Genomic DNA, 18,400 nt, shown 5'->3' on the forward strand with positions numbered 1-18,400 from the left:
AAAATGTCTACTGAGATTCTTGTGAAATGAAACCTTTGTCATGAAGAAATAAAAGGAGAGGATGACTGGATACAAAGATGACTGCAAGAGAAACATAGCTTTGCAGTGACAGCTGCCATTGACTACCTCTGTCAATGTGACATCGAGATTTTGCTTTTTATCATTCCACAAAACATTATTGAAAACTCTCTTAAGGCAATTGCTTTTTTTTCTTTAAAAAACATAACGTAACAAACAAATAAAACCCTCCAAGAATCCCAGGCTTTATAGAATTATTAAATCCGGAGGTAAAAATAGCAGCTATCTTGTGTTAAGAGCATTCTGATTCTTTCTAACAGCTGATGCTCAAAAACATGAGTTTTCAAAAGTGTCAGAGACTTGTCACAGACATAAGAAAAGCTTCTTTGGCCCATCATCTCTCAGCTATTTCCTAGAATAGAAAGCATCAGAAATTCCATTTCTGAATAGGAATAGATGATAAATATGAAAGTTTCAAATGCTACATAACTGGATATTGTGAATGCACAGTAAGTGTTTCACTGATATTTTACATATAGATTGTATCTCAAAGAAAAAGTCCCAATAAAGGGCAGCGTTTAGACAGTACAATCAAAGGATCATGTGCCAAGCAAAATAGTGACAATGTTTTTGTTTCTAAGATAAATTTGTTGTTATGATTTGAGTTAAACTGTCATTGCACTAATTATGTGGGCGAATTGGAAACTGCATTTCTGGAGCCTCTGTCCATGCAGAAGTTTTATGCGAGATGCCACAGGAAGTGCATACTTCCTTTTTGTATTTCCTTAGGTGAAATAAAAACATAATACACAACAGGCTTTTACCAGTCTCCCGGTAAACTTTTCCAGTTCCTTCCCCTGCGTCCCCCTGCCAAATCCAACTTAGGATAGTCCAAACACTGCCTTCTGCTGTTGGCGTTAAAGTCATTGCTCACTGCTCTTGTGGAGGTAACAAGAAAGCAGTAAATACTTACTGCTGCATACTTACACCCAAAGCATGACAGCGCCACATTAGAGATTTATGAAAAGTTCTCACCCTCTTATAGAACTGTGTATGTAAATAACTTATGTTAAAGTATAACACAGCATTTTCCATTGTAAAAAACCACGTATAATACAGATCCCGATTAAAATCTGTTCAGAAACATAAAATATCTACTTCATCATGAACTAACATTTTAATAGAGTTATTAAAAAAAAATCTTGATGTAAGTATCTTGTACTGAAATTAACATGGCCGTGGTCTCCCACACAAGATCACAGTCCAATACTCAGTGAATTTATTTCAACCTTGACTCAAATATGAAAATACACAACAGTACACTTTATTTCAGAAACAATCCTCTGGGTTTTGCTATAATGATCCATCATGATCTGAGTGGAATTGATACACTAATTTGGGAAATAGCTGTAGTCATCACTTAAGGAATATTTTTAATATACATGTTGTCCTTCAAGTATTATTGATTTTTCAATATTGATAGATATTGAATTGATCTCTTTTGGGACCAGAATAGGAGGGCCATGAATCGAGTCAGAACAAATAGCCTGACTTGTTTGGTTTTTTTTTTCCTGCTGTGAGCGTAGCTAAACATTGGAACAGATTCTTTAGGAAGACTGTGCAGTCTCCTTCCCTGAAAGGTTTTGAAAAGAGATAAAAAATATCTGTAAAGTATAGTTTAAACATCACTGTATGTGCCATATGTAACAGTGATGGAGTTAATCCTTCTCAGTCATTACAGATGAGTAGTGATCTGTAAGATCTCAGAAAATATTGCATGGCACTACTGCAAAAATATAGCTGTAAAATAAAGCCAACCCCCCACGCTTCCACACATGCTTATAAACAAAACCACACAACACACACATACACAAAAACTGAAGAGGAAAGCTACAGACAAGTATTTAAAGCTTACTCTCATTTTCATCAGGTTGCAAAACGGAAACCATGAGGCAATACTCAACAAATACTAAGGCTGATTTGGGTTTTTTTTGGAAAGGCTGGGTGGTTCTTTGATTCAAGAAATGTTCAGAAACACTTGGTTGGGTGACTGTGAAGGCACTTTTCCTTCTGGGCATACCTGCTATGAATTTCTGATTGTACTTTTTAGGTGCACTTTGTTAGGAAGGGCATGAAGCAATAGACTATCATCCAGGAAGCACTGAAAGACCTGTTCTTGTTATCACGTCCATAAAAGTAAGCACGAATTCAATTTTTTACGCTCCTAAAATTATTTTCACCTTTAAGCAATAACTGGCAATAACCTTGACAGTACCCACCCAGTGCTATTCACCTAGAAATAGACCAAATTGCCAACATTTTCTTCATTAATCCACTTTTTAAAAACATTCCTGAATGCATGAAGTATAAATGTTAAAATAAAATGGAATATAAAAATAAAATGCAACATCTGATTATTCACAGTTTGCAATATGTTGTATACGCTATGTCCTTGATATCAGCTAGTTTAGTGATGACAGATTACAGATTTCCCCTTCTGTCAAGAAACGCATGGAAATTGTTCTGTTCAATCCTAGACAAAACAGAGACCCATTTCTTTGAGATTTGTGTCTGATTTACCTTCATTGTCCCTTAGAGTAAAGTTGGGATTCAAAGAAAGCCCTTCATCAAGGGAAAAATGGAATCTTGCCCCATTTGCAGAGTTATCTTTGTCAGTTGCAGCGATAGTCTGAATTACCTGAAATAAAAATAAACAGTGAATGTGTTGAAATTTGAACTTGACCCAAATAGTACCTGACCTCAGCAGGATACTCAAACGTAGCTTATTTTAATTTTCTACCCCACTGCTGCTAAATTCAACTGATGATATGACTGGGACATTAACTCGATTTCTCTAGCATGAAATATTTTAGGAACCATACTTAAGAGCCAGGTAAAAGCATCAAAAGCATCTATACTTTCTGACATTCTGATGTGGTCAGGACCTGGCACAGAGATTTTCATGGTCTGCATGGCATCTTGGTGACTCAGAATTACAGTTTCACCTAAATATCTGTTTTTACGGAGCCAGAAATCAGGCTGCACAAGGATGGTTTATGCAGATGGTTTATCATCTACTTGCCCTCCCAATAACTGCATGCACTTCAGTATTGGTTAGGAAAAATAACTGCTTAACCAAAATGGCAGGTATATAATACCAGCTCTCTAGTTACAATTCCTGTTAATAATCAGTTTTAAATTGCTGGAGAATAGAACGCGAAGAACAGCAGCCGCTCCTCGTTTTAGTTTGGCTTGCCCAAAAGGAACAGTATTAGATGTAGCAACCATGTATGGGAGAGGTATATTTGAAAGGTAGGATCTTTGCCTTCGAAAGCCCTGGTGGTTTTTACAATCTACTTTCAACTAAAACTGAGCTAAGCTTTTGGAATGTGTGACCAAGCAATATTTCTACCTCTGCTATCATTTTCATGCTAGGCCTGGAAGATCAAATGCTACAGTAGAAGTTAATAAAAGTTGTTCTTGTGTATAGGCAGTGAAGCCCACACAGGCTGCTGCACAGAGCTGATAGACATCCTGAGGGAAACGTAAAAGGGGGAGGGAAAATGCTCTTTTCATGAGAATTTTTCTGTTCAGTGTTCAGCTGTAGTCTGTCTGGACTGAACCTGAAGCCTAAACCGTGTGGGCTAAAGTGGTTTGGTCTGTTTTAAAACTAAAAGACAGCACACAGTTCTTTACTTCCATTCACATAAGAGAAGCAGAACAAATACATTTTAAAGCCAATAGAGTACAATGCGCATTCTGTTGACTATATACAATATAGTATATTACATTGTCTATGCATACCTGAGACAATTAACAATACTGATGATAAATGCTGAAAATATTTTAAAAGTTTATCATAATACTTTTTTTGCTGAACTGTAGCAGAATAAGATAAATCTGAAATGTCTATAATCACGCAGTTTACCAAAGTCATGGCAAAAATGGTGAAAAAGTTTGGCAAAAGCTAATTGTTCTCTACTGAATTTTGCAAAGGTGGCATATCTGTTATTGAGACACCTAGCATGTAAAAACAGAAATATAAGATTATCTTTGATAGGTATACCTAGTTAATAACTTTGGATTGCTATGAGGCAAAGCAAGACCAAATAAAAGTTGATGGAAGAATATTTTCAAGAGAATCAGTTTCTGTTATTACTCAAATACTGAAAAGACTGTTAAATACCTGCAAAACTACTTGTAAACAATTCTGAAAAGACCTTATAAATTAATTTATTAAATATTCTTTATAAATCCTCAGTGGTGTTTATCAGAGAAATATAATTTGTTTTGCCATGCACCTTCAGCTTTTCTGTGACAGCCTAGTAGATGAACTTTTGTCCTGCTGCCCTCTCTTACATAAAAGGTTCAGTGACATTTTACAGAATCTTTCTTCAAGAGCATGCCATTTTGCAACAAAAATACCTTTGATCAAGACCTTGGTGACACAAGACTTTTTTAAGACTAATTTTGAAACTCAACAAAATATACTGTCCGTGTTCCCTGATTTCACACATGGAAATTCAAGTATCCCCTGAATTCACCAGCGTATGTAAAAAGTATAGCACCAGAAGACATAAAAATCACACTTTTCTATGTGGAAAATAAGAAATGTATGTGTAACAGGACAGGTCAAAATATTTTTGACAGAACTGTTTTTAAACAGAAAGTTCACATTCTTTCAGAAAAGGCTCTTGCTTTCTAAGGAAAAGATTTCTAAGACATTAATTCAGAGGTAAGGAACAAAAGCATGAGTCCTCTTGACACCCAAATGTACTCTTAACCTTTTTCTAATTAATAGGCCAACTAATTAACAGACATAAACATACACCTTACCAAATCTGATTAAAATAAAAATGTAGACACAGAACCTCAGATGCTGTAAAGCTCACTTGAGAGCACTGAAGCGATGAAACTGAAGGGTTATTAATTTTTTTTAAAGGTAAGAGTTGATGAAAAAAGAAAGAATTTCAAGAACAACGAACTAATTGAAGAGGATAGAGAGCAGGTGCTAAATTCTATTCAGATCCTTTTCAGAACTGAATCAATAAACAAGTAAATATGCACATGACAAACTTACAGCAGAGGCTATAAGCATCCTTCCCAGCCAACATTGATTTCCATTGCCTATTAGAAATAACAGCATCCAGGCTGTGGTAGCTCATGATGGCAGCACAATATTTATACACCCTGATTCTGAAAAAGTTCTTTGCGTGTGTGAGTGTGTGTGTGCGCGCACGTGCGCACATGAATGGTAATTTACAGGGATAGTGTCAGGGAAATGCCATTTCACTACTCTCACAACTTTTTTTTATTATTCCTCTGAAAAGCACCCAGAAAAAATGTTATCTTTGGAGAGCTATAGCGAATATGACTAGCAGATCTAGTCAAATATTTTCACAGGTTCATACTCTGCCAAGGCAAACACTGAACTTTGAAGCTTTTAGAAAACTGTCAGTGCTTCACTCCTTCACTTTCTAGAACAAAGCATCTGATTATTACTTTTTTTTTATTATACCACTATTTGCTCCCATTGTCTTAAAAATAATAAAACGAGTTGCATTTGAAGCAAAGGAAAATTTCATTTGTAAGTTCACTTTGTGGAAGATTGCAAAATTTCATTTTTCTATATCGGCTAAATTTTACAATCATTCACAAAATCAGTATATTTCTAGAAATCAGAGTTCTCCAAGTCTGGACACCATCTAAGATCAAATCACAGCTGTTTTATCTACTTTAATATATTATATCTACCAGACTTCACCTGGAAGCTGTTAGAGATACTTAGTTTAACTTCTCAACAAGGCAAATGCTAAGGTAGTAAAGCTGTCACTTCAGTGTGGAAATGGTCATCTTCTCACAAGCATTTTCTGTTTGAGATCTCTTAGGAGGGTTCATTTAAGCACCCTTAAGTTTTATTGGCTTTCTTCTTTTTTTTTTTATTTAAAAAAAAAAAGTAAATAAATTGAGCTGTGGAGGAAAAAAGAAGCAGGAGACAACGGCTGTGCAATTAAATGATAATGTGATACCTCTGCATAGAAGCCTCTTCTGAAAATAAAGCAAACACAAAAAGTCTTCCAAAGACAAACTATTGGTTAGTTTATCCCACACATAATAAATTCAAAACAGATGTGTACAGGGCTGGAGCCCAACCTCAAAGCACTAGTCAAGCAGAAGTGCCCAGCAGTACCTGTCGGAATTTGTTCTTTAGTGATAAAACTTATGAATCATTCTCACAAAGTGATGGGTAACTCAGAGTAATTACTGCCTTTACGGTGATTCCAAACCATTCAGCTGGGCATGCTTTTTAGCATATGGAACACTTGTCTTGTTCTGTAATCCTTGTTTATTTGTCCCTCCTTAATATTTGTTGAACACTGTCTTTTCTTTCATCTAACTAGACAGTAAGATGTTCTGGGTAAGAGCGGTGTACTTTTGTGTTTTGGTTTGGTTTTTGTACACCGCAATGGTATCGCAATCTTTTCTGAAGCCTTGTTGTGCAATGCAAATAAAAATTAGTGCACGTCATGTGCATAATGGAGTCCTGTTAGCTTAAGAATACAAATGCATGCGGATCCAGCCTTTCACATTAAACTACTGCTTGTAGAGTCCTTCATGGTAGCATTAATCTTGGTGTTGAACTGCAACGCTACAGAGGTCAGGAGCCGTTCACACTTGCAACAGTAGCTCAGAAAGAAATACAATGCTGACCTAAATCAGGAGCAAATGCTGTTATAGTAAAACTTATTTTATCCTTTAAACATCTCATAAATTTCCATTTGCAAAGCTACTATTGGAGAGTAGTGGATAATAAGAAACATTTGGATAACAAGAAACATTATCTCCTCAACACCAACACTACCCCTGGCAAACAGGGCATTTCTGAGGTAGCTTGACTACATGCTTTGGCTTATCATTAATTATAAAATTATTTAACAATAATTGTTAAATTATATAATTTTAAAAATATCAGAATATGTTGAAAGCAACTGCAATTAATGTTTGAGAGATTTTATTTATTTTTTTTAAATGTCTTTTACAAGGTCTAATTCTATATTTGGGTTTATTTGAGATTTTCAGAACATTATTTTTACTTTAATAACCATGTTAATAAGAGATATTCAGTTGATAGACCTTCTTATATTTTCAAAGGCTTTGAGTGAGGTGTCTTAATAAGAACACTGAAGAAAACTACGCAGTCATGAGATAAGAAGGAAGGTCCTTGCACAAATAATTGCTCAAAAGAAAGGAAATAGGGTCTTTTCTGTAAATTGTCTACTCCACAAGGAAGTCACAGAGATTTCCTGTTCCACAAAGATTTGTGCTGGGGCACTTGTTGGTCGGTGCAATAATAATAATAATCATCTTATAAAGAGTACAACTAATCAGCCCACCAAATCTACTTATGATTACAGAGTTGTTCAAGAAAGAAAAGAGAAAGGGCTGACACTAAAGATCTTCCAATATTCAGTAGCCAGGCAATACAAAGACAGAGGAAATTCATTGTGCAGAGTCATAAAGTCTTAACTTCACATAAATGATGATGATCTCTGAGCTGGCCATTAGTTTTAATGATATTGGTGTTATATGGCAGGCAATTTTTTGCATTCAATGCTTACTAGTGCTTAAAAAGCAAAGTCACTGTTAGAAATTGCTAGAAAAGGAATAGAGAACAAAGCAGAGATCATCATATACTATGAAGCACAAACTATGATAAGAATTATAAACCACTGCATACCTGCACTTTGAATCTTGATTCCTCATCTCAAGGTGAATGGAGAGGAATTGAAGAAAGTTTAGAAGAGGACAAGATGAATGACCAAAAGTCTAGAAGGGCTTTATCATGGCCTGTCCAAGTTAAGTAGAACTCTTCAGTCTGGACAAGGGACAGCTGAGGGGCAATGTGCTAGGGATTTATGAATGGCACAAAGATAATAAATAGGGATCAACTGCTCTCTTGCTCTCTCACAACAGAAGAACTAGTAAATATTGATTGAAGACAGCATGGGAAGATTAAAAAACAAAACAAAACAAAACAAACAAAAAAACCCAGCAAACAAAAAAAAGGAGGTGGTAGGTCTTCCTGAAACGTGCAATTAAACTGCAAAACTCCCTGCTCCACGAGGTAGTAGTTATCAAGAGTTTACGTTTGCCATAGAAAAAGCTAGACAGATTCATATGAGATGGTTATCAGAGGGTTATTAAAAACACAGAAACCCCATTTCCTTGGATCAGATGATGATTTGCAAATGATCTGAGACCAGGGAAGTACTAGGGGTAAGTATCATACGCTTGCCGTGTTCTTATACTGCTCTTTATGTGTCAGCTTTTGGCCACTGTTAGAGTCACAATAACTTTCGTCAGCTTATAGTCTGACAAAGTACAGCATTTTTATAGTCTCACTGTTAAAAACAGAAAGATGCCACTACACATTTATGTAGACTGCTTTTAAAGATTTGAGGAGAAAACTGTTATTACTAGTAATATATTCCTCAGGAAAGATATGACCTCGCAGTTGCAACTTACAATCTGTGTATTGATGCAAAACCAGCATAGAGTGCTGGGTCAAGGTTCAATGTATGCAAAAAAGCAAAGGCACTTGGTAAAATTGTCAAACCATGGACTGCAATGAAGTGTGTCAATCACAGGAGCAGCATCTGGAATGTGATTCTGGTCTCAGTTCTGACCCTCCCCATGCTCATAGGTGTTAAAAACCTGTTTGATGTCTTTTCCATAACAACCCTGAACAGACAAGGCCAATCAACAAGCAAAAAGTAAGGATGGCAGCCAAGTTAACCAGTCATTTCACCGAGCTGTATTTAAACCTTACTACCATGTGGCACTTGGATGAGAGATGTTAAATCTGCTTCATCCATTTTGTTCAGGATAGTGACTTGTCAAATTTCCTCACTTATCTGACAAGACTAAAGTTTTGCTGGTCTTGACTGAAGGTAGCTAGGGTATTTTTTTGCAGCAACAAGAAAGATATATTGAACAAATTCCCGAATCTTTTCCCTTCAGCCTAATACAGTTAAAAATTTGAATCCAATGTGAAAAATGAAAATGAAATGATGACATGTTCCCCGAATCAAACTTCTTACATATGTGGCATTAACAAATAAAGTCGTTCTTCTTTCTCATTGGGAGAAAAGTAACTGTGAGTTACCTGACCAGGCTTTGCGTTCTCGCATACGACTACATCATAATCTCTGGCAAGCTCTGGAGGGTTGTCATTGACATCCAGGATTCTAACACCAACTGGAACGTGGCTCACTAGCCCAGGATTGTCTGCAAAATACACAAGAGAGTGTTAAGCCTTTTGAAATATTCAGTATTCCATGACATCCTCAATTTAAACATGGTTTCTCAACACAATAACTGGATGAGACCTAGATACCACTGCAGAAATTTAGGTAGCAAGATTCTAGAAGATATTGTTTGCTGTGTTTCTAAGAAATGATCAGTTGCTTTGTAATGAATGTGAAAGTGTCATCACAGTATTGAATAAAATCTAATATGAAAAATATTAAAACGTTTTCTTTTTGTCAGTCCCTTAAAGAGTTTAGGAAATAAAATATCAAACTAATAAGAAAATATGAATGCATAGGCACACATAAGCCTTTTTCAAACTTGAGTTCAGCTTCCTCATAAATTATTATGCTATTACATGGATTAGTTAATGAATCTTGCTTTACCAGTGACATACCAGTAAGAAAACACTGTTTAAATAGCAGTGTCTTAGGCTATGATCTGTACTTGTGTGAGACTTCACCCTCAAAAAAAGAGTTCAACCTCAAAAAGCTCAATAAATAGAATGTTTTCAGTGAAAATATGCTTTCCATGATAAAATGGGGGGCAGGGGGGAATATTAGTCCATAATTCTCTTGTTCTTACTACTAAGTGCTAAGAAAATTTTATTTTATTGAAAGAATTATATATTAAAACTTTTTATAATTAGCTAAAATACGTCTTCTGAAGTATGTGTAAATATCAATCCTTTAGATGACAAACTTCATTTTACTTTCACTAATTGAATGAGAATATCAGTAGAAGACAGCAAAGTCAATCTTTCAAACGCAACAAGATGGAAGAATAGGGTCTTGCAGACTAACATTGTAAAAGTGCTTGTCCCTGTGTGTGATCATGAGAAGGAAAAAAAAAAAAAATTAATAGTCTAAACCTCATTCATCTTTGTTATTTTGATCTTAATTAATCCACATCATGTTTCTGTCAAAAAGGGTCGTTTGTGAAATGCCTTAGACTTGTCATGGCTTTAATGGCCTCTGCTCAGAATCCTGAAAAACATTGATTGGACACATATTTGTATTCAAAGCTACCAGTAATGTAGTCTCACAATGAAAGAATATTTGAGAATGTTGAAGTTTCTTCTGACAAAGTGAGAGATTTATCCTTCTTTCTTTTCACTTGGGATGCTAGTCAAAGAGCCTGGGGTTTAGAAGTTCTCTTCAGATTTTTCACATCCTCTTTTTAACTAATATGTCTATGTTCACCTGATGATTTTAATTAACTTTTAGAACTTTTTGATAATCCCTATAAAATGGGAATAGAAAGGAGATCAAAAAAGTCAACAGAAAAGGAAGACAAGTTAGATAATGTAGGAACCTCTATTACTAATTAACTTTAACAGTAGAAGTTATAAGAACACAATTATAGACTTACAAATTCCATTTTCTTGCTCAAATTTTCCTTGACTGCTGCTATTTTCAGTTTTACCCCAAAACTGTGAATATCATTATAGCAGGTGAACTAAGGGACGAAAGTGGGATATCTCAATTGTGTTTGTGCAAGACTGAGGCTTTCCTTTGCTATCTAGAAAACACTTTTAGGGGAAAACTTTTAGGAGTGTTAAAATCCTAGGAATATATGAAGTGAAGATGAGGAAGAATGATACTTGGCTGTTCACTAAGCAGTTGGGAGAAAGGAACCATTAACCTACTTCTACTCTTATTATTGAAGGAAGCAACCTTCTCTCCAGGAGACCCTTTGAAGCATGAATATTAACACAAAAAGATGTGTGGTCCTTCCCTAGAAGGAAGAAGGTCAGTCATGAGATTGTGCAGAACAGCACAAGCAGTAGAGATTGAATGTTTGTTATTGCTCCTTGAAATATAGCTTACAAACTCTTCTGGTAACTTGCTTTGTCAATGTCATCAGACAATCCAACTACAAAAATCTTGTAATTACAATTACAGAACACAATATCTAGCAACAGATGATTTACAGATGATCTACACCTCAAAGGAGATTTGGTATTGAGGCTTTGTACAGGAGGCTCTTGGACACAGTTTGTGAAGTATGTGAACTAGAAAGTGGTGTAAAGGAAAGACACGAAGCAGACAGAGAGAGACCACAGCAAAGCATAGAAAAGAGATGGATGGCAGGGATCACAGTAAATGGTTAAGGACGAGTAAATCCATTTAGGAGTGGATTCATAAACTATAGTGAAGGAATTGAAGATTGTAATACCAGAGAAATCCCGAAAAAGCTTTTGCCAGAAGGCAAAAAAAGTTGTGATTATCAGACAATCACAGGATCACTGAAAAATCTTAGTCGAAAGAGACTTCTGGAGATCACTGGTCCAGTTCCTAGCTCAAAGCAGGGCCATCTTCAAAGCTATAAGGGGGCATAATACGTCTAAGAGGAAGGGAGAAAAAAGCTGGGAGAGCACAGGGCAGTGGGTACCAGAGACAGAGAACTCTTCTGTAGGTCTGGCATGTTTGGAATAGTTACTGGGAAGGAAAATCAAACTTTTTAATGTGTGGCAAAAAATGGGAAATACTTTTGTTCCAGCACAGTCTGTCAGATCTCTTTGCCCCGTCTTGAATGTGTCCTTTTGTATGCCTGTCACTACAACTCAGTGTGGTCTTACTCTAGTCTGGTAAATTTGCATTATTTTCACAGAGATTTCGCGGAGATTCAGAGTTTACCTTTATTTGTTCTGCAGCTACTTTGCAGTACAAAGAATTGACAAATAGCTTACCAGTTCAAAAGAGTTCTTAAAGCACAAGGTATTATTGGTATCTTTCTGGAAGCATTTACCTCATGGGATCATTGAAATTTGCAGGCAAGTTTCCATACTGACAGCCCACACACTACAAAATGCTAATAAGGAAAATACGTACACAACTTACCAAAACAGTCTTGGAGTTTTGTCAGACTGTTTGTACTACATAGACGTGCATGCAAGATGATAGCACAGTTTATAATGGGGGAAGAGAATGAGAATGAATTAAGAGGGATGTTACAAACTTCTTTTTTTAAGGTTTGTTTTTGATGTTTAATTATAAAATAAATATAAACGCCAATCTTTTTCAGGTGTACAACTCACCTGCAACCTCCAAATCACTCTAATAACCAGTCCTTTTAGTAGTACATTTTTGTTAATTACACAGATTTCTTGCAGCAGTTTTCAGGCCTGTGCATTATAAAACAGACATATCCATTCTGTGTCCTATTAGCATTATGTCTCAAGACTTGATTTTTCAAACTGAATGCTCACTGTTTTAAGGGATAACTGAAACAGAAACGTTGCTCTGATTCACCTACATTAGGGACTTGTTTTCTTATGATTGAGACTTTTCCCAGAATAAGTAGTTCTTCTGCCAGAATGCTAAATGTCTGTAAAGTGAATCAATTTCATCCAGTATCAGCCCCTCCACCAGCACGTCCTCTGCAAACTGCCAGAAGTCCCTATCAGCAATCAGTCTGGAGTTGTGAATATTTTTTTCCAGGAATTTCTGTGGGCAAACCTTAAAATCTCTATTTAAGAAGAAAGCTTCTTTTTAATACAGCTACGGCTGTCTGAGACTTCCTTTTCATATTAACAAAATTCCCATGGGCTTTATGCAAATAAATTCTACCTGAATGACATTCAGAATAACAGTCCTGCCATCAACAGTCTTTTGTGGGTTTTTTTTTTTTGCTTGTTTGCTTTTTGCTTGCAAGTTTTTTGGGTTTTTTTTGGTTTTGTTTTGTTATTTTTTTAAGTTAGACTGGTATAGTCAAACAGTTATTATTATGAAAGCTTAGTGAATAATTTAACCCAGAGACAGCCTGAACTACTTTGAAAGGGTGAAGGATTTAGAAAAAAAAATTAATGTTTTCATGATCTTGAATAAAAATCTTCTCCTATCTTAGGATTAGATTGAATGTCTATGCTTTTGCATCATCAATATTAAATACTGATCCCAATCAGTAACCTTTTTTTTTCTCATTTTGACACTTTTTCAAGACGTTACAAGGCAAGCTAATACTTAGGAAGTTCAACTAACTATCTATTCTGGTACGTTTTTAAAGAGAAGTAGAAAATACTCATCACACTTCTCTAATAATGATTAGTTTTGACACATTAGAAGACTAAACATAGATCAAGGAAGAATAAAATATACTACAGAAACAGAACTAAAATGATGAAAGAATGTCTAGTATGTAAATAAGAGTGGTAATATTCAGAAAATACTGTGTTTAATTCAGGATAGTGTATACGTGACAAACTAAATTTTCTGGCAAGGAGAAAATTCTGCAGAATCTAGTAATAAGTATATTTTCCTATTCTGCTTTTTTAACATAGTGGGTATTTTTAAATATTGTTACCTGAAGTTGACTAGAAAATGTGGGGTTTTATGTTGTAGCAAAATTTGACTTTTCACTGATGAACACAAACCTGAAGGCACTGATCACTTCCCTTGGATCATGTTAGTAGTGGTAGCAGTAGTAGCAAAAGGAGCAATAGTGGTAATAATAGCACTGCAGTAGACAAAACATTTAGCGCTCTAAAGCTGGCAACACTCTCTGCCTTAATGCATGCAAAATTCTGCAACTCATAGACAACACTGGTGCTCTTCTCCTAAGCAAATCAAGGCACCACAAAATACAGGGGTTCTGTGTCCAGAAATGTCTATTTTGAGATTCTCGTACTTATTGACAAAGCCCTGAACAGGGAAATGTCTTGTGATCCCAAAGACTGTCTCTTCTTTGGGGACCCACCTTGGTAGCCAGGAAAAGCCATACCCTACACCATAACCAGATGACAACGTAGGAATATCCTCATCGTACCTTTCCCCAAAGACACAGAGGAGAAGAAAATCCATTGTGCCTAGAAGCCAAAGACCAAACCAAGATAAATATGGATATAAGCATCAAACTTGGAATTGGAACCATCACTACTTGAGTAGGATGGAGACCTAGCTGCCTTTCGACAACTGGGGGGTTTTTTTAACAGCTTTGTGTAGGCTTCCCTTATTGCATTGATAAATATATTTAAAAGAATGTCAGATTCTGCTACAAATCAGTTCAATGTGATCTTATGGTCCATTAGTAGCCAACTTGCCAAGGCTGAAAATAAACTCTGTATCATTGGAAAGTTTGGACAGGGTATCAATATTGTGACTATCTCTCACCATTAAAATATATCAGGTATCCAGTTTGTCACTAACCCACGAGCAAAAGAGTCTTAAAACTCAGACCTTGCAGTTTTTAAAATCTACTTTAATCTGGTCCACATTTAAGGAAATAATTTTGTGGCAGATTCTATTTCTTGGAAAAACAAAGTAATTGTTACCAATACCAAAACTCTGAAACTGAGCTAGCAGGCAGAATGCAAGTGAGGTCAAAGATGAAGAATGAATGTGATTTTTTTCCTGCTGTGGGCAGGGCTTAAGGTAACACTTTTATTTCTGGTTCTGCAATGTATCTATAGAGATAATCATAAATGTAGCAAAACAATACCTAAGACAAAAATTCCCTGTATGGGTGTTAAAAAAAAAGGACTTAATTTCATTATTTATGTGTAATCTGTATTGTTAAAAAAACCTATGACTTTTGAAGAAAAAAATTATAGCTGGAAAATCACTATGAGGAATTTTTATATTTAGTGTAAGAAAAAATTCACTTCAAGGAAAAACTAAGACACAAAGCTAGCAACAAACTCATTGGTATTAAACAATCATCCTGCTGTCCACCAGATACGGAGGGTTAGGATGTTATAAAACTGTAACAGCACTTTGTTCTGATTTAGATTACTTTCGTTTAGATCTTGAAAAGGGTTCCTTTTTCTAAAAATGTATTATTTGACACAAGGCGTTAAAGTTATTCTTGATTATGGGAAAAAAAAAGTTTAAAATGAGAAAATAAAATTTCATCCATTCTTGTTCTTTTCTAATTCTTTCAATGCTGTATGTCAGGAAGATTTTACTCCATAGACTTATTTCCTTCAGGCAATGCATATGTTGTTTTCATCTGTTTCAAAATAAACAGAAATGAATTGTGTATTTTTGTCTTCTCTTTTTACTTTTTGTATAATAAAGCAGTGTGCCTGCATTAACAGGTTTATTCTGTTTACTTTACATCTCCACTCTATCTTCAGTTCTCATTCTCCATATGACAATCTCATGTAGTGCTATTAGAAGTAATTTAATCTCTTACCAAAATCTTAAGAATGTCTTTTATGCTACAATGCAACCATAAAAAATGAAAAAGAACTGGCAAATTCTTCTCATATCTTGCTGTTCACTGATGGCAACATGAGGTGGCAATATCCCTGTGCATCTAAAGAAAAGATATAACTGCACCTCAGTCTAATTATATACTTTATATGTTTATTTAATGTAATTATAGGGTGTTCCATATTTATTCAAAATCTCAAGGGGTCTTATATGTAACTGCTGTTAATTATTATTTCTCTCCGTGCATCCTGTTTTCCTCTGAACTGGATAACTATATCTTTCTGTTATTGTTTCTGTTTCTACCAAAATTTATTGATGAAAAAACTGCTTATGTTATCATTAGAACATGCACTTGAGTGTTTTTATCCTAATTCTTGCAAGCTAACTGTTCCAAACTCTTATTCTTGTGAGCTGTCCTGTCTTTTCGCGTATTTTATTTCTGAACAGGGTTTATTTGCCCTCTATGAAAATATCTCTGAAAGTTGTTTCTTTGTGCAGGTTTTGTAATGACTGAATTTTGTCAATGAGGTATTGCTTTAACTCAACACTTTGTTGTCTTATTCCCTGAAGCTACTATGAGGGACATGCGTGGAGAATAAAATGGAGAAGACATATAAACAAAGACAAATATCTTTGGATTTGTGTTTTTTCCCCCCAATATCTGATTGTGTCTGATAGCCTTGGAGATCCTTGTTTTGTCCATAAAATCAATTGCATAATGATGTCTCTTAAGTGTTTTGATTTGTAATACACTGTGGTATCAAAGCTCTGGGTGTGCAGTATCCTTTCATCTGGTCATTTTTTACCATCACTGGCTAGCATTTCTGTAAGTCTGGGGGATCTGACAGAGCCTGGCAGGTACCCTATTATTTCAGTTCTCCTGTTCTCCATAGCCTCTCCACACCTTTACATGTTAGGAACTCTTTATTAACCCTTCAAAGATCAGTTTGTGCATTCATTGCATTCGAATTAGTCCTTTAGGTAAATAGTGTGAAATCTGCTTTTCCATTCTTAGCTGTTGCAGAGAATTTTGGAGACACTCAGGAACACTGCAAACTCATCCCAGAAAGATGGGTGATCTAGTAAATCCGGAAATCTATTTTACACACTGGTAAACTTACCAGCTGCATAAGAGAAATATATGAAAAACTCCCAATAGAAATTATCTTCTAAACCTCTGAAATATAAACTTTTAGATCTGCCCTGAAATATAAGAACTTATCTTGCTTTCAAAAAGTTGTGTTTCTTATTACAACCACAGATACTCATATTATCCATCTAAAAGTCCAGTACTTTATGAATCCCTGTAAGCCATATCTAGAAACTGGTGTCTGTTGAGCAGATATTGGACACACTCAGTTCAGTTGTTAGGATTAATATCTAAAAGGAGTTTCCTGACACAGTCTTCCTTGCTATGTCTCTAAGTAGAAATTTCTAGTGAAAGCTATAATCCTCACTTTGATTCTCAAATCAAGACATTCTCTGATTCCTTCAATCATCAGTGTTTATTTCTTCCTGCAGCTTTTATTCCTTATTGAACACAAAGACTTCAAAGATACTATTAGTTGTCCTATTTGCAGCACTGCTTTGAAAACTTAGAAGTACCTGTTTATTTCTGTAACTGAAATTGGCTTTGGAACACGCAGAAGTCCATCCGTTTATATTTTAGTAACACCTTTCTCTTGCAGGGGCTGTGATTTGGCGTTTTGCTGTTATTGTTGCTTTCGCTTTTGTTATCAGAACTACTATATGGTAGAGAGAAACCTTAATTGAATCACCCACAATTATTTTTACAACCACCTATTTTCTTTGAGAATACAACACTATTTGTCAGAAATAGTCCTCCTTTTTCTTCTCCACATTCAACACACATGGGAACAGTACCACAAAATCACAGAATAGTTGAGGTTGGAAGGCATCTACATAGATCAGCAAGTCCAACTGCCCTGTTCAAAGCTGGATCTACTATTGTACATCGCTCTGGTCCATGTCCAGTTGGGTTTTTAATACCTCCAAGAATGGAGACTCCACAACCTCTCTAGGTGACCTGCCCCAATTTCTGACCAATTCCACAGTAAAAACATTTATCTTCTTACGTTTAAATGGAATTTTCTGTATTGCCTCTTGTCATTTCGCTAGATACCACTCAGATAAGTCTTTCCTCATCTTTGTTCATCTTTACTCATCTTCTTTACTCCCCCTATCAGGTATTTAAACACACTGATAAGCTCCTTCTGAGTCTTCTCATCTCCAGGCTGAACAGTCCCCGCTCTTTCAGCCTCTCCTCATATGACAGATACTCCAGTTCTTAATGAATTCGTGGCCCTTCACTGGTCTTATTCCAGTTGCTCCATGTCTCTTTTGTACTGAGGAGCCCAGATCTGGACCCAGCATTCTACATGTGGCCTCAACAGTGATGTGTGGAGGGGAAGGAGCACCTCCCTCCACCTGCTGGCAACACCCTTCCTCATGCAGTACAGGATGCAGTTGGCCTTCTTTGCCACAAGGGCACATTTCTGGCTTATGTGCAGCTTGCATCCACCAGAATCTCCACATCCTTTTTTTTGAAAAGCTGCTCTCCAGCCAGTTGGCCCTGAATGTGTTCATAGGATGATTCCTCTCCAGGTGCTGGACTCTACATTTCCTATTATTGAACTTCACAAGGTTCCTGTTCTCCCATTTCTCCATCCTGTCAAGATCCATCTGGATGGCAGCAAGGACCTCTGGTGTATCAGCCATTACTCCAGTTTTGTGTCATTTGCAAACTGGCTGAGAGTGCACTCTGTCCTGTCAACCAGGTCATTAAAGAAGAGATTAAACAGTATTGCATCTGGTATCAGCTTCCAGGTATACTCCAGTAGTCATTGGCCTCCAGCTGCACTTTGGGCTGCTGATCACAACCCTTTAAGCCTGCCATA

At 36.1% G+C, this 18,400-nt stretch overlaps 1 protein-coding gene across 2 annotated transcripts in view; it reads right to left on the minus strand.

The window, feature by feature from the left end:
- CDH18 (cadherin 18) overlaps positions 1-18,400 on the minus strand; it is a 177,452-nt gene that overhangs the window by 13,310 nt on the left and 145,742 nt on the right. For both annotated transcript variants that reach the window (XM_054191265.1, XM_054191264.1), the window contains exons 8-9: positions 9,185-9,306; positions 2,599-2,716 (exon numbers count right to left, since the gene is read on the minus strand). In XM_054191265.1, the coding sequence (XP_054047240.1) occupies positions 2,599-2,716; positions 9,185-9,306 (240 nt within the window). The remainder of the gene's footprint in view (positions 1-2,598; positions 2,717-9,184; positions 9,307-18,400) is intronic.

The sequence above is a fragment of the Rissa tridactyla genome, chromosome 2, assembly GCF_028500815.1.
Source record: "Rissa tridactyla isolate bRisTri1 chromosome 2, bRisTri1.patW.cur.20221130, whole genome shotgun sequence".
Lineage (NCBI taxonomy): Eukaryota > Metazoa > Chordata > Aves > Charadriiformes > Laridae > Rissa > Rissa tridactyla.